Raw genomic sequence first — 13,867 nt, 5'->3', positions numbered from 1 at the left:
AAGTAGTACTCTCTGTGATGTCACTGTGATGTCACAACTCTATCAGCATCGCACTGGTGATGGGTGTGACCTCATCAGCTGTAAACAGGAAGTTTATCAGTAAATTATCAGCTGCAGCTTTTACTCTGAAACTCAGTTGTCTCTAAAACCAGTGAATCCACTAAACGTCTGTGGACGTCTCCCAGTAAACATTTAACATGACTCAGCAGTTTTCCTACTGGTCTCACTGGTTAAGATACTGTTGTTTTTTTTTTAACATGGAGCAACTGTAACAAGGCAAAACAATTTCCCTTTGGGAATACTGAGGTTTTTTTTAAATCTTGGATTATTCTAAAACACAATGAGCAGCTCAGCAGTATTTTAGAGGTACCTGTAGCATTTTGAAGATGTGCGATATTTTGTGTGATTCACTCGTCACCATAACAAAAAGTCCCCACCACCATCTGTGGTTTTTTTCTCCAGCACAAAAATAAGTTTGAAGTGTCCTCTACAGGACAGAATTAAATGCCCCAAGTTGATTCTCTCCAGCTGAATTTAACTTCCAATTAATACTTTACACATATTTGGATGATAATACTTGGAGTAAATGTTGAACTCTTGTACTTTTCCAATTATGATTTGTATTTACAATACTACTTTTACAGGTAACAAATTCTAGATATTAAAGTACTTCCTCAAGCACAGGCAGTGAAGGAAACTAACTAGGTACATTTACTGCAGTACTGCATGCAAGTACCAGTCAGAGTTACTGGTAGTTTGAGTATTTGTATCCAATGGTAATTTATAATTCTACTTCAGTAGATGTCACAAGAATGTCACAAACAGCAAGATGTCAAGTTATGTTTTATTACTGTAGAGAATCACAGCAGGAGATAAGTGATGACATCATAGCTCAATATGACAGAAGCACCAATCACAGCTGCCCACAGACTCACATGATCTGTCTGCTGACAGGACGCTGCCACGCAAGGCATTCTGGGATCAAGAAGTTCTCTGATTCTGCAGGTTTTTGGAAAAATATTTTCTGCCCTGAACTGAGCCTGACAGGCATTTAATGGCACATGCAGAACACACCAAGTGTAGTCATGGAAACTACATTTAACCTGAAAAATAAAACACATGAAGGAAGTAGACCTCTGTGGTGTCAGCTGACTCACAAGTGGAAAAAACATTATTTATTTTATTTTATTTATTTCAGAGACTCTGCACAGTGTTAGCCACATGGTTAATTTCCAACTGCTCTTCCTTTGCGAAATTTAAATAAAACAAAACAGAATAATGAAAATTACATTAAAAACAGAGTCAGATTATGTTGAATTAAGCTTCTGATAAAATCTGATCCATTAAAATAAAGGCTACTTTAAATCTACTTCTAACTCCAGCTACCTTATATTAACCACACCCACTGAATATGTGGCCTCACCCCTCCGGTTAAGACCATCATGGCAACATACATGTCATTTAGAACATACATCTGAAGTTGGACGTCTTGTCTGAATTCACTACGTACAAATTTAGATTATAATGAACAGGAAATGATTTAATTATCATTAAGGAGTAATTAAACAATAGTTGTGTTTTATTCTTTAAAATAGTGACCAATCATTCATTTGGCTCTAAATCATCCACTTACTTTCATTCACATCTCAGAGATGTGGATGAAAACTCAGGAACACTTGAGTTGTTCCCAGACTTGAAAAAAAAAAAAAAAAAATCCATGTTCCCAGAGATACGAGGCTTCTTCACAGTCTGTCTGTTATTGATCTCTCCTGATTGGAGGAGAGCGTGGTGATGTCACAGGAAGAAGAAGGCAATGGTTAGTTTGTTGTCGCTAATCAGCGATAAAGTGACTCAGAGAAGAAGAAGAAACATCATCATCGTCACATCTACGGGGAAACAAGAAATCAAAGTTTTCAATGTTGTTCTTTGTTCTACTCTGAGCTGCATTAAAGGACAAACACACTTTATTAAATACACCTGGCTCTAACTGCACAGCTGGAACTAATAAAGTGGACAGAGTCCCCTGGAAACAGAACAGCAGACTCACCTGTACAGGATCTTTGTGCAGCCATTTCTCTTTGTCTCCGCTCACCTTCATACAGGAGAACAGATCACAGACCGAGGGCAGCACCTGGACAAGTAGACAGGGCGCAGGAAACGGTCAGCAAACACATGGGAAACAAAACAGAGCTCTGCACCAAACAATGGAAACACTCACGTGAGCCTGACTCCTCTTCCTCAGCAGCCACTTGTCGTCCTCTTCTGCTGGACTGAGCTGACCCCCCGACCCTGGGCCAGGACTCAGGGTCTTTCCTGGTAGGACCCAAAGTTCTGGTTTCAAAGGACACTGGAACAGGGACGAGGTGGGGCCCTTGAAGCTGGAGCTGAGCTCCTCCCTACTGGCCTTCTCCTCCCCAGGAGCTACCCAGGCAGATAGGGATGGGGACAGGGTCTGCAGAGGGGTCCTGGAGGTGGACCTGGTGGGGTGCAGCCAGGCCTCCAGGATGGCCTGAACCTGAGGAGAGAGTAAACACGTCAGGTGGGGAGGGGGGGGGACTGCACGTCCTAAACTGAACATGAATCAGTAGGTGTTGGTCACCTTCTCCTCCTGCTCTCTGTGGTACGGGATGGGTGGGGCACTCTTTATGGGGGGCGGTGTGTTTTTTGTAGTGGGGGAGGTTTCGTTGGTGACGGGGACCCCGTTCTTGTCTCTTCCATCCTGCTGGAGCAGCCAGAGGCTCAGAGCCTCCTTCCCACAGTTGTCCTCACAGACGCAGTCTGCATAGGTGGAGCAGAGCTCGTTTGCCCTGCAGGTCTGCGGCACCGGCACCGCCTGCTGCAGCCACGCCTCCAGCACGGTCACCGAGGTCTCAGGGGGGGTCACTGGGGTCTTGAGGCACTTGAGCTGGCCCAGGTTCTCAATCTCCACAGCCCTGGTGGTTTGGCAGCAAGAGGAGCAGTCGGCAACTGACCGGCTCGACTCCACCAGCCAATCACTGGGCGACCAGGTGTCCTCAAATGGTTTCAACACCTGCTTCCACCGCTCGGAGTCCGACATGGTCTCCATGGCAACGTGAGGCGGGGTGACAAGCCAGTCACTCAGCTCCACTTCCCCTTCCTCCTCGTCAGGGGTGAAGTTGAACTCTGATTCGTCGATCTTCTCAATGGAGAAGGACGAGCTGCAACTGCTGCTGGTCCTCTCCCTGCTGATGGGGGTCTGGTCCTGGAACAGCCATGCCTCCAGGTCTCTGAGCTGACCCCAGGCCTGCAGAAAGTCCACCGAGGGCAGGGCAGGACAGGACGTCTGCACAGAAGACAGTCAACAATATTCAAAAGTTTAACTTTGAGGCAGCTCAGATTAAATAATTGTTATTTTTAGAAAACCATGATTTGGCTCCGCTGTCAGAGTCCTGAAACTGCAACATAGTCCAGTCCTTCAATGGCCTCTCACCTTGCTCTCAGTATGGGACAGGAGCCAATCCTCTGGGTTCTTGCTGGACTGATAACCAATGACAGCGCTGCAGGCTGGACGAGTTCCCAGCAGCCAGTTGCTCAGAGCTCCCACCTCGGCCGTCTGCAGAGAAACAGATTCTAGATGAGACTGGAGGTAATGTACGAACCTGCACACACCTGACAACAAGTGACATCACCTGTGTAGTGAGAATGCTCTCTCTGGAAATCTGGAGAGGGGAGGTGGACTTACCTGTTTATTGGCGGCAATTGGAAAACTCTTCACCTGACCTCGGCGACTTGGGGGACTCTGAGAGGACACACCCTGCACAAGCTGCAAACAGGAAATACAGGAAATACTTGCGTGAGCTGTCTGATGCTTACCCAACACCTGTGTCTACATGTTACCTATACAGGTGTGTTACCTGGGTGTTTATTACTACCTGTGCTGTGATGCAGCCGAACGAGGTGATGGCCTGCCTCAGGGAGCGTGTGTCAGCCTGGAAACTCATCTCAGGGGTTTCCTCTGGAGTCAGACTGAGAGAGGACAACCTGCACACGCACGAGGAGAAATCAAGCACACCCAGCCGTTACAACACACTCACCTTCTTCATCATCATCATCATCATCGTCATAGCATGTTTTGGTCATGTTGATAAGAACATGTCGTCTATGCCTAATCCTAACAGCAGAAATTCCAGACAACAGATGTTGATAAAGTTGAATTATCAGGTCGTTAATTCGCACACTGAGCTTTGTGCAGACAACAACACTAACCAGCTCCCACAGGTGTGTGACGACACGCTCGATACGATTCAGTGTGCACAACAACGGGACGAGATTAAATCCAGAGAGTATGAAGAATCACATGCAGTAAGAGACAGAACTATTTATATATATAATGTAAAATATAACACACTGTAAAAGGTTTTATCACAAACTCAGCTGACGTCTTCTCTCCTGTTTGATTTCAGACCTTTGGCTGTAGACGAGCCTCTAACATAACTAAACTCTTTCCACAAACTGGACAAAAGTCCTCTTTTAAAGTACAAACAGAGAATGACCTGATATTTCTTCATGCGTGTTACTGCTATAGAGTCCAACATAGTTGACACCTTCAGGTATTTGTGTCTCCTCCACTGTGGTCAAACTAGTTGCCACTAGAGTGACATTTATGGTAACTGGTCACTGGTTACTGTAACTGTCTGCTTCTTACAGTGCTAACAAGTTGTTCATGTTGTGTGACACTCACCGTGTCTCCATTTTTAACTTTCTACCAAATTACTGCAACACACATAGTTTAATAGTAGCGGGGGCATCTTCTAATTTAACCCTGTAGCTGCTGAAAGACAGCTTTTCACCTCAACAAGAAAAATCACCTTGTTTTAACATCTCAAGATCTCATCACAACTCAAACTCTGTATTATTTACTCTTCAGTTTACATATGACCACTTCCTGTTTTTTACATCCTCAGACCTGCTGTTTAACAGCTGGCTGTGACCCTATCAAAATAAAAGTTTTCTGTGGACGGATTATTTCTATGAGTTCTGTGCCATCAGTCAGAATATCCCAATACTATCAGACTTCACGTTGCTGCATATTAAAACTCTTTGAGCTGCAGAGCTGGACGAGTCTGAACAGAACCTCAGCAGAATGTGCTCAGACCACAAACAGAAAAACAAAAACAGTCACTGAGTGAATCTCTGCTCATCGTTTTTATAGTCAGGTCAGTTCTGTAGCGAGCTAAGAAGCCTTGATACGGATGAAACCAGGAGCAATCAGAACAAACATGTGGCCCAGTATTTACTTCTCCATGCAGCTGGTCAACTGGTTGTTCACGTTGTTGCTGCTGTGGGAGTTCTGCAGCTGGTAGGAGATTGCGTCAAACTGTCCCCGGAGCTGAAACACAGCAGGGAAATGGGCAGTAAGTAACATGTACAGTCAGTGACCAGCCAGTAACCTATCAGTAACCAGTGTGTGTTTACCCAGTGCAGCTGGTGCAGCTGCTGCTGCAGCGTCTCCGTCTTCACTTGCTCCAGCAACTCGATCTGACTGAGCAGCCAAACCTCTCTGCTGCGCAGAGCCTCCTGCTGACGGCTCACACAGCTTTGCAGCTCTGCACGCACCTGAGGGCAGGTGAGAGACAGACAGGTGAGACAGTACAGAGATAGGTGAGACAGGTAGAAAAAAAGCTGCACATTCAGCTTCACTGAACCATAAACTGAAACAGTTCATCAGTAAGTCTGGACATTATGCCATCATATAATTCCAACATTTAGTCCAAGTTTCTGGTTCTGGACTCTGCAGCCTAAACCAGAACCAGGATCTAACATTAGGCTAGAGACCCCACAGACTGATACCTCTTACCTTACAAAGACAAACTTTGGCCACACACAACGAGTACAGCGCGTTTCTTCTGTCGTCGATTTAAATCATCTAATTAACCACAGAGACCAGAACACAGGAGTCCAGCAGACTGCACCAGAGACCAGAACACAGGAGTCCAGCAGACTGCACCAGAGACCAGAACACAGGAGTCCGGCAGACTGCACCAGAGACCAGAACACAGGAGTCCAGCGGCCTGCACCAGAGACCAGAACACAGGAGTCCAGCAGACTGCACCAGAGACCAGAACACAGGAGTCCAGCAGACTGCACCAGAGACCAGAACACAGGTGTCCAGCAGACTGCACTTGAGTCAGCTGCAGTCCATCAGTGATATAAGCTCTTCTCCGTCCTCCACTTGTTTATATCCTGACTCTACCACACCTTGTTGTCTGTCTCACTCTAGTCTTTTATATCCTTGCTTGACCACCTCACACACAAACACAGGTAATGTGATCTGTCAATGGTTACATAAGCCTGAGTTACCCCAACAACCGCAGTGGCAAGAGCAAACAACACGAGGGATTGAGTCGGCTGTTTTTCGGGGTTTGACTCAGCAGTGACGAAGTGGGAACAACGGACTGAGCTGCTGACTGACGGTCTGGACCACAGGGGATCAGACAGAAACAAAGACGCCGGGACAACATCATCTCGGAGTCATCGTCCTGCTTGATGATGATGAATGATGGAGATCAACTGAGATCTGCTGGATCTCTGTATGTTTCACACCATTATCCATATCTTTTCATTTGGACATCTAAAAATACACCTAAACCTGTCACAACTGTATCTCAACATATGTACAACAAAATTCTGAATAATAATAATTCATTTAGTTTTTTGGAATTCTACCCTCAGCTCACTGGGCCGTCTTCTCATCAGAACTGTGTGTAACTTTTATTATCTTCTGTTATCGGAGACGTTAACACGCGTTTCTTTTTTGGGAGTTTTTTCAGTGTTCACTGATTAACTCAGACCTGTGAAAATAAGCTGTCAGGTGTGTGATGCTAAAAAAAGGCGTCATATTATAGCAGCTTCTCATCTGGAGCTGACACTGATCTGGTTACTGTCATTATTGATTTATCTGCTGATTATTTCCTGATCACTTCATCACAGTTTGTCTCTAAATTCAGTCTGGTACAGAAAAACAAACCATTCCAATTGTTAATGCAACTAAAATGATCAGTTAGTTATAAACTAGTTTCGTGTAATTATCTGCCGATTAATTATCTGCTGCAGCAGCAGATAATGAATGAACTTTCTTCAAAGATTGTCTATAATGAAGACATGTCACTCTGTAGTTTTGTAAGTCAATAGATTCTTCTGTAAAGATCAGCTGATCTCAGCATCACAACAATCCATATCCATCAATGATTAATACTTTAGCTGCTATGTGTTGATAAACTCATGATGAAATCCAATAAACATCTGTGTGTTCATTTAACTGTGGAAAAGGAAACTTTTACCTGCTGACTGTCACCTGTTTCTACACTCTGTCCCGTGCATGTCAGCTGTTTTCGTCTGTTATCAGCAGCTGGCGTTCATCTGCAGAGGAACTTCCTGAGGGGCAGTCGAGTTAATCACTGATTCTACTGCAGGTTTTATACGCCAATCCACCTACTGGCACGTTAACACTACCACGTGCCCAGAGCACCACAGTGAATCAGTTCAGAACATTCAAGCCTACAAGGGCTCAGGGACCTCTGGACCGGGGGACTCTGGACCAGGGGCCCCTTTATGAAGCAAGTGTAAATATTAGCTCCATAGAAACGCTGAACTCAACTAAAACAATTTTAGCACTGGGGGTCCCCTGTCCTGCTTGGTCTCCAGCTATCCCTGGCCTACTCCGTGCTGATTACCTGGATCACTTGGTATCTTCCAGCTTATGATTGGCCAAACACACCTGATCCAGGTAATCAGCAGGTTGTAGTGGGAGAACAAGCAGGACAGGAACCGCTGCTTTAACATCTCATAGACAAAGAGAAAGAGGAGTGAGATGAAGGTGCTGAAAAGAAACAGATAGTGTGAGGGAGGAGGAGGAGGATGGTGACAATGAAGGTGCTGACCTCTCGGGCATTTTCTCTCAGCTGCTGCTCTGCCTTCATCACCCCGTTGATGGCGTCCTCCAGCTGATCCTGGGCCTGCCGGCACAGCTTCAGGCCGCTCTCTGTCGCCTCAGCCGACGGCATCCTGCACAGGAAACAGACGAGACGCACCGTCAAAATAAAATCTGAGTCAGTTTAAAGGGTTTAAACTGGACTTTAGGTAACAGCTGCTGTAATCAGAGCAGAACTCAGACTGCAGACACAGTAAAGATTTTTAAGATTTCACCAAAAAAAACTCTCACTGAGGAATTAGCTTCCCTCCACATTCACTTCCTCTGCTGTGGCTTCAACACTAGTGGAGAAACGACAGAATGAAGAAACTGTCTCCAGATTCACTTCTGCTTTTCACTCTCTGTCAGCGGGGACATACCTGCATCTGTTTGTTTGTCTGAAGACAACTGGGTAATTTGAAGAAAAAATTAATTAACTAATGTGGAATGTGGACAGATTCAGACCAACATCAACAGATACTGGTCCGGCTCTGAAGTCAATTCTAGTTCTGTCCACACACTAAACAACATTACAATCCTTGCTTTGTTCTGCTCAAATCTGTTCTGACTGAGCAGTGAGCACTGTTAAAAGTAATCACTGGTTTAAACCAACTTTCTCTAGTCCAGTGAACATGATCACACCTCCACAGCGACAACAGCTGTGGGCAGATGTTTTATTCCTGGAAATGTAAAATGCAATTTCCTTAAATTTAGCAGTTATTGAAGTTATTCATACTCCGTATGCGCTGAACAGTCGAGGCGTGTTCGCATATTTCAGCTCTGACACCGCAGAGAATCAGCTTTAACAACACGTCTTTAATTCACACTGGACTTCAGTAGATATTTCCTTCCTGTAAGAATCAATAAGTTGAGGATGCACCGGTGTCTGCTGCTGAGGTGTGGTGTAGCTGTGGAGCTACATGTTTTCTTACACATAATATACAGTTATATTTTATAAGTTCTTCGGCCTTAAACACTGTAAAATGCCTTGAGATGACTTCTGTCATGATTTGATGCTACAAAAATAAAATTCAGTTTTATTTGTATAGCGCCAATTTACAACAGAAGTTATCTCAAGGCACAGTGTTTAAGGTTTAAGACCTTACAGAAAATATTTATACAAAAAATGATACAGAAAACCCAACAATCCCATTTGAGCAAGCTTTGGGCAACAGTGGGGAGAAAAAACTCCCTTTAGAGGAAGAAACCTCCAGCAGAACCAGGCTCATAGTGGGCGGCCATCTGCCTCGACCGGTTGGGGTGAGTGGAAAGAGAAGAGAGAAAAGAACAGCAGGGAATAAAGACAACAACAAGCATCAAGAACAGGGTGAAACTATTTTTTTTTTTTATTTGTTTTTAAGCAGACTGGATAATGTTAGAGCAGAGGACTCTTACTCATTTATGTTTTCTACCTTAATATCAGACAAATAACCACACAAAGACATCAGCCACTGTCTCAGTGAGGATTTACAGTGTCCATAAATAACTCTGTGGTGGATCATGGAAATGACTGGGGACTCATCACAGGACCAGGTCACTCTGTACACAGTGACCTTGAACTGATAATGAAGGAAGACACAGAACAGCTGGCTGCAGAAAGAAACTGAACCAACAGCAGCTCATCACCTTCTACTGAGTTTCTATTGTTCTATTCAGCTGACTGCAGAGCAGAATCTCATTAGGTGACTGGTCTGAGCCACTGGTCACCCACAGTTCACTGGGATCAAACCAGTTCAAGCTTTAACCACAGTATTTTCACACACAGCTGCTCCACACAAACAAACCTGCAGGAACACAGTAGAATACTTCTAGAATACTTCCAGACAAAACAAAGTAACTGTACAGGTGGTACAGTACTTCCTGATGTAGTTAGAATACAATATTAATATGTACATACTACACTGCCACCAGTAAAGTACTGCCACAAACAAAGCTGAATATAAATCAATGTGATGTTTACTTCATTTGTGATCTGCTACTAAGAGAAGTACACAAATCCTGGTCCTGGTCTCTGGGTGTGACCCGGTCCAGATCTTAGGGTGTGGCAGGTTTCAGTATCAGCTGTAAACAGTCGCTCAGGCTCTGATAAAAACAGCTGCACTTTCTCCTTTGCTTTGACTTCACAGGAGATTTTATTATATTGCATTAAACACATGACTAACTGCAGGAAAGGTACTTCAAATTAAATCAAAGTATTAATACCACGGTCTAAAAGTACTCCACTACCACAAACACCTTAGGACACTAGTCAGCTGGTTCAACAGCTGCATCCATATGCTGACTTCAGAGATGTTTCTACTTGGTGATATTTTATACAATACTGAGTTCTTTCATACATAAGTAATGACTCCTATAACGTTCAAATAAATGTACTGCAGAAGAAAGTGTAATATGTTTCTCCCTAATCTAATCAAGTATAAAATAGCTTAAAACAGAATTTTAAAAAATGATTTAATATGTGAACGAAAAGTCAGAAACGGTCCACAGTATTGTAGATTACTGCAGTACAACAACCTGACTACTGCACTTTTTGATCTACTAAACATCGGAAAGCTGTGAAACACCATCACGTCTGTTCGGCCGTGAGTATTTGCAGCTTTTTCTTCTCTAAACTTACATTTGTGAGTTTAAACAGTTTACAGTTCAGAAGCAGACACTTTGTTTCTGATGGTACATTACAAACTAGCAACAGATCAGTTCAACTGAACAATGAAGGAAGTTTGAAGAAGTTCAATAATGTGCAGAGTTGATATTAACGTTTTGTTAGTGAGTAACCTAGTACATTTACTACAGTGCAGAGTATTTCAATGCTGCAGTAAACTTCACTACATTTACCTGTGACTGTGCACATCCTTAACGTACACTTTGAAAACTAACTCGAGTAAAACACACGAATGCATCTGTAATAAGTAATAATTAAACCCACGTGAGAACACGGTGACAGTTTTCTGCAAATGATGTGTAATGTGGATAATAAAACTGCATCTTTACTACTAGAACACGTTGACGTGGCCTAATCTTTACTTTTTATTTAGATTCTTAGAAAATACCATTTTATTGTCCACTGTCTTTACATAGATTACGCTGCTTTCTTTCCGTCACTCAAACACTGAACCATGTGTTAAGCTAAACCGGACCGGCAGCTAAAATGGCGAACAAATTCGGTAAATCCTCCGGTGCCGTACCTCTTGTTGTGACTTAATCCAGGTCAAACAGCGCACACGGACCCAGGAGACAGACGCGTGTTTCGGCTCCGGTTTCAGCAGCTGACAGTGAAATAAACCCGTGTTTTCACCGTTGTGTCGACTCCTGCTGTCAAAGGAATGAGGAAGCTATGTCCGCCATCACTGTCTGCAGCTTCGCACGTACTCACTAACCCCGCGGGGGGAGGGGGCGATAAACTCCGTGACCTCCCCCGGTCTGTCCACAGTCCAGATAACAAGGGATCAGAGGTGATTATCGGCTCATCAATACACCTGATAACTGTGTTTTTGTGTACCCAGGCAGAACGTGACGTGCAGCTGTGGCAGCCCAGCTCGCCAAACTCCGTTCAAAAAACCTAATGTTTATATTAGTGAGGTCAATCTGACGAGATGCACAGCTGACAGAACAACTTCACACTTTCCTTAGACTGCAAAGCTCTCCCAGTAAATGTGGCGTACACGAAATCCACCCAGCAGCGCTTTATTTTAATAAAATATCTACTTTTATATAGTCGGAGCCCTGAGAGCCTCAGTGGATGGAGCCTGTGACACGACAGAGGGACTAAATATGATACGAACTGTGGGGAAGTCCGCAGACCTACACCTACGTGCTACATTATTCCAAACTAACTTCTACTTTATATACACACGTATATTTACAACGAGCGACCGGTTAGAAAATCTAACATGTTTGGTTTTACATTGTACGGACCAAAACGTGAACGATCCGACCCAAAGTCCGTTTAAAACGTTAAAACACTTTAGAATTTGATGTGGGGCTCGTTTATTGTCGTGTTTCATCTCCAACTGGAGGTCATAGTGCGTTTAGCTAAGGTTGCTAACCCCGCACTTCTTCTAATCGACACTAGTTAATAATATCCTATTAAACATTTACCAGAAACACTGTTTTATATTCTCTATTTTATTTATATTCTATACAGTAACAGCATGGTGTCAGGTCAGCGGAGCTAACTGCGCTAACTATGCTAGCTCCGTCGTTTCATGAGCAGCAAACCGTTTCACTCACCGTGAGCCTTTACTGTGGATCCTCGTCTTCGATGTCATAAATAATCCACGTTAGTTCGGTGACACGTCAAAGTGGAGAAACGGATTAAACTACATTAAATGCCGGTTTTCCACCGGGTCCAATGTCACGATAACGTCAAGGAAGAAACAGAAAGTAGTATCGCGAGACTTTGGAGAAAGATCTCGCTGCCGTCGGTCGAGCACGGAGCGAGGCTGCCCCCTCCTGGAGACTAGAGGACACTGTCGGTAAATGTCGAGAACTGCAGTTGCTGCAGTTAGTTTTAAACTTTGGCCAAAAAGAAATATCTTTAATATTTTATTTTATATTTTTAATATTGTGTTAATACGTGTTTAAGACGAAGTCCACATGTGCAAATCAGAAATTATATTCTGTGTAGATAACACATTTTTATATCCCACAGTGTAAATAGTTCCTGTCCTAAACGGTGTGATCAGCTGTGTTCAGGATTTCTATTGACTGATTCTTGTTATACAGTTATAGCATCATTAAAAAACTCACACAATCACTGTGGTTTATTACAATTTTTACACATTTCATGTGAAATATTTAAGTCATTTGAAGGTTAACCCAGAAACTCGCTATACAAATAAAACTGAATTGAATTGAATTTCTTGGTGGGTGCACTTTACCCCCTTTTTTTTTATACCAAGCTACAGATTTTTCTCTTGTCTGCGTTTTCTAAGTTGATAAAGTTAGAGATGTTTTTTTGTCCATCCTCTGTCCACTTAGCTCTAGACCTCACATAAGCACTATGGGCTCTATTAAGATATACTATATCAAGTCAAGTCAAGTCAAGTCAAGAAGCTTTATTGTCATTCCAACCAAATATAGCTGAAGCAGTACATAGTGAAATGAAACGTTTCTCCAGAACCATGGTGCTACATAAGACATTAACAAGACAGAACATGGAACTGAGGACTGCTAAGTAGTCCTAGCAAAACACATAAAGTGCATCCTGTGCAACTTAGTGCAAACAGTGCAATAACATAAAGAGAAAGTGCAAAAAATTCAGAACACAAAACACAAAACAGCAGCGACCAGTAGCTGAAATGTACAATTTACATCTGAGGTACTATAAAAACGATGGTGGAAATTATGTGCAAGACCAGCAAGTTGAACATGTCAAATCCAGTGTGTGTGTGTGTGTATGTATGTGCTCAGTTCAGTTTTTTTGTGTGTGTGTTGAGGAGCCTGATGGCTTGAGGGAAGAAGCTGTTCAACAGTCTGGTTGTGAGGGCCCGAATGCTCCGGAACCTCTTCCCTGATGGCAGAAGTGTGAAGATTGGGTGTGAGGGGTGGGTGGGGTCGTCCACAATGCAGGTAGCCTTGCAGATGCAGCGTGTGGTGTAAATGTCCGTGATGGAGGGGAGAGAGACTCTAATGATCTTCTCAGCTGTCCTCACTATCCGCTGTAGGGCCTTGCGATCTGAAACGGTGCAGTTCCCGAACCAGGCAGTGATGCAGCCGCTCAGGATGCTCTCAATGGTCCCCCTGTAAAATATAGTTAGGATGGGGGGCGGCAGATGGGCTTTCCTCAGCTTCCTCAGGAAGTAGAGACGCTGCTGGGCCTTTTTGCTTATGGAGCGGGTGTTGAGTGACCAGGTGAGGTTATCCTCCAGATGAACACCAAGAAATTTGGTGCTCTTGACGATCTCCACTGACGCTCCATCAATGATCAGTAGAGAG

At 43.7% G+C, this 13,867-nt stretch overlaps 1 protein-coding gene across 2 annotated transcripts; it reads right to left on the bottom strand.

The window, feature by feature from the left end:
* Positions 1 to 830: 830 nt before the first annotated feature.
* Positions 831 to 12,323, bottom strand: ncoa4 (nuclear receptor coactivator 4). 2 transcript variants are annotated; one of them, XM_026355281.1, is made up of 11 exons: positions 12,161 to 12,323; positions 7,902 to 8,025; positions 5,437 to 5,577; positions 5,259 to 5,350; positions 3,894 to 4,002; positions 3,704 to 3,784; positions 3,452 to 3,574; positions 2,600 to 3,304; positions 2,219 to 2,515; positions 2,048 to 2,131; positions 831 to 1,886 (listed from the first exon to the last, which is right to left on the bottom strand). In XM_026355281.1, exons 1-11 carry the CDS (start codon positions 12,196 to 12,198, stop codon positions 1,881 to 1,883), a joined length of 1,800 nt encoding a protein of 599 aa, XP_026211066.1. In that variant the 5' UTR covers positions 12,199 to 12,323; the 3' UTR covers positions 831 to 1,880. The 2 variants fall into 2 exon arrangements, with proteins under 2 accessions (XP_026211066.1, XP_026211067.1); XM_026355282.1 differs by lacking the exon at positions 12,161 to 12,323 and adding an exon at positions 11,116 to 11,301.
* Between the last annotated feature and the right edge of the window lie 1,544 nt (positions 12,324 to 13,867).

Source organism: Anabas testudineus, chromosome 15 (genome assembly GCF_900324465.2).
Source record: "Anabas testudineus chromosome 15, fAnaTes1.2, whole genome shotgun sequence".
In the NCBI taxonomy this organism is placed as follows: domain Eukaryota; kingdom Metazoa; phylum Chordata; class Actinopteri; order Anabantiformes; family Anabantidae; genus Anabas; species Anabas testudineus.
The sequence above is the reverse complement of the archived record's forward strand: the minus strand, read 5'-3'. Positions and strand labels throughout refer to the sequence as shown.

What these genes read in the sequence shown, in the direction of transcription:
- ncoa4 (XM_026355281.1), bottom strand. Translation starts at nt 12,198, where the DNA reads ATGACATCGAAGACGAGGATCCACAGTAAAGGCTCACG. An exon ending in TTGACCAGCTGCATGGAGAA is followed by an intron (nt 4,003 to 5,258) that starts GTAAATACTGGG and finishes GTGCGTGTGCAG; the next exon opens with GTTGTCCTCTCTCAGTCTGA. An exon ending in CAATTGCCGCCAATAAACAG is followed by an intron (nt 3,575 to 3,703) that starts GTAAGTCCACCT and finishes GTTTCTCTGCAG; the next exon opens with ACGGCCGAGGTGGGAGCTCT.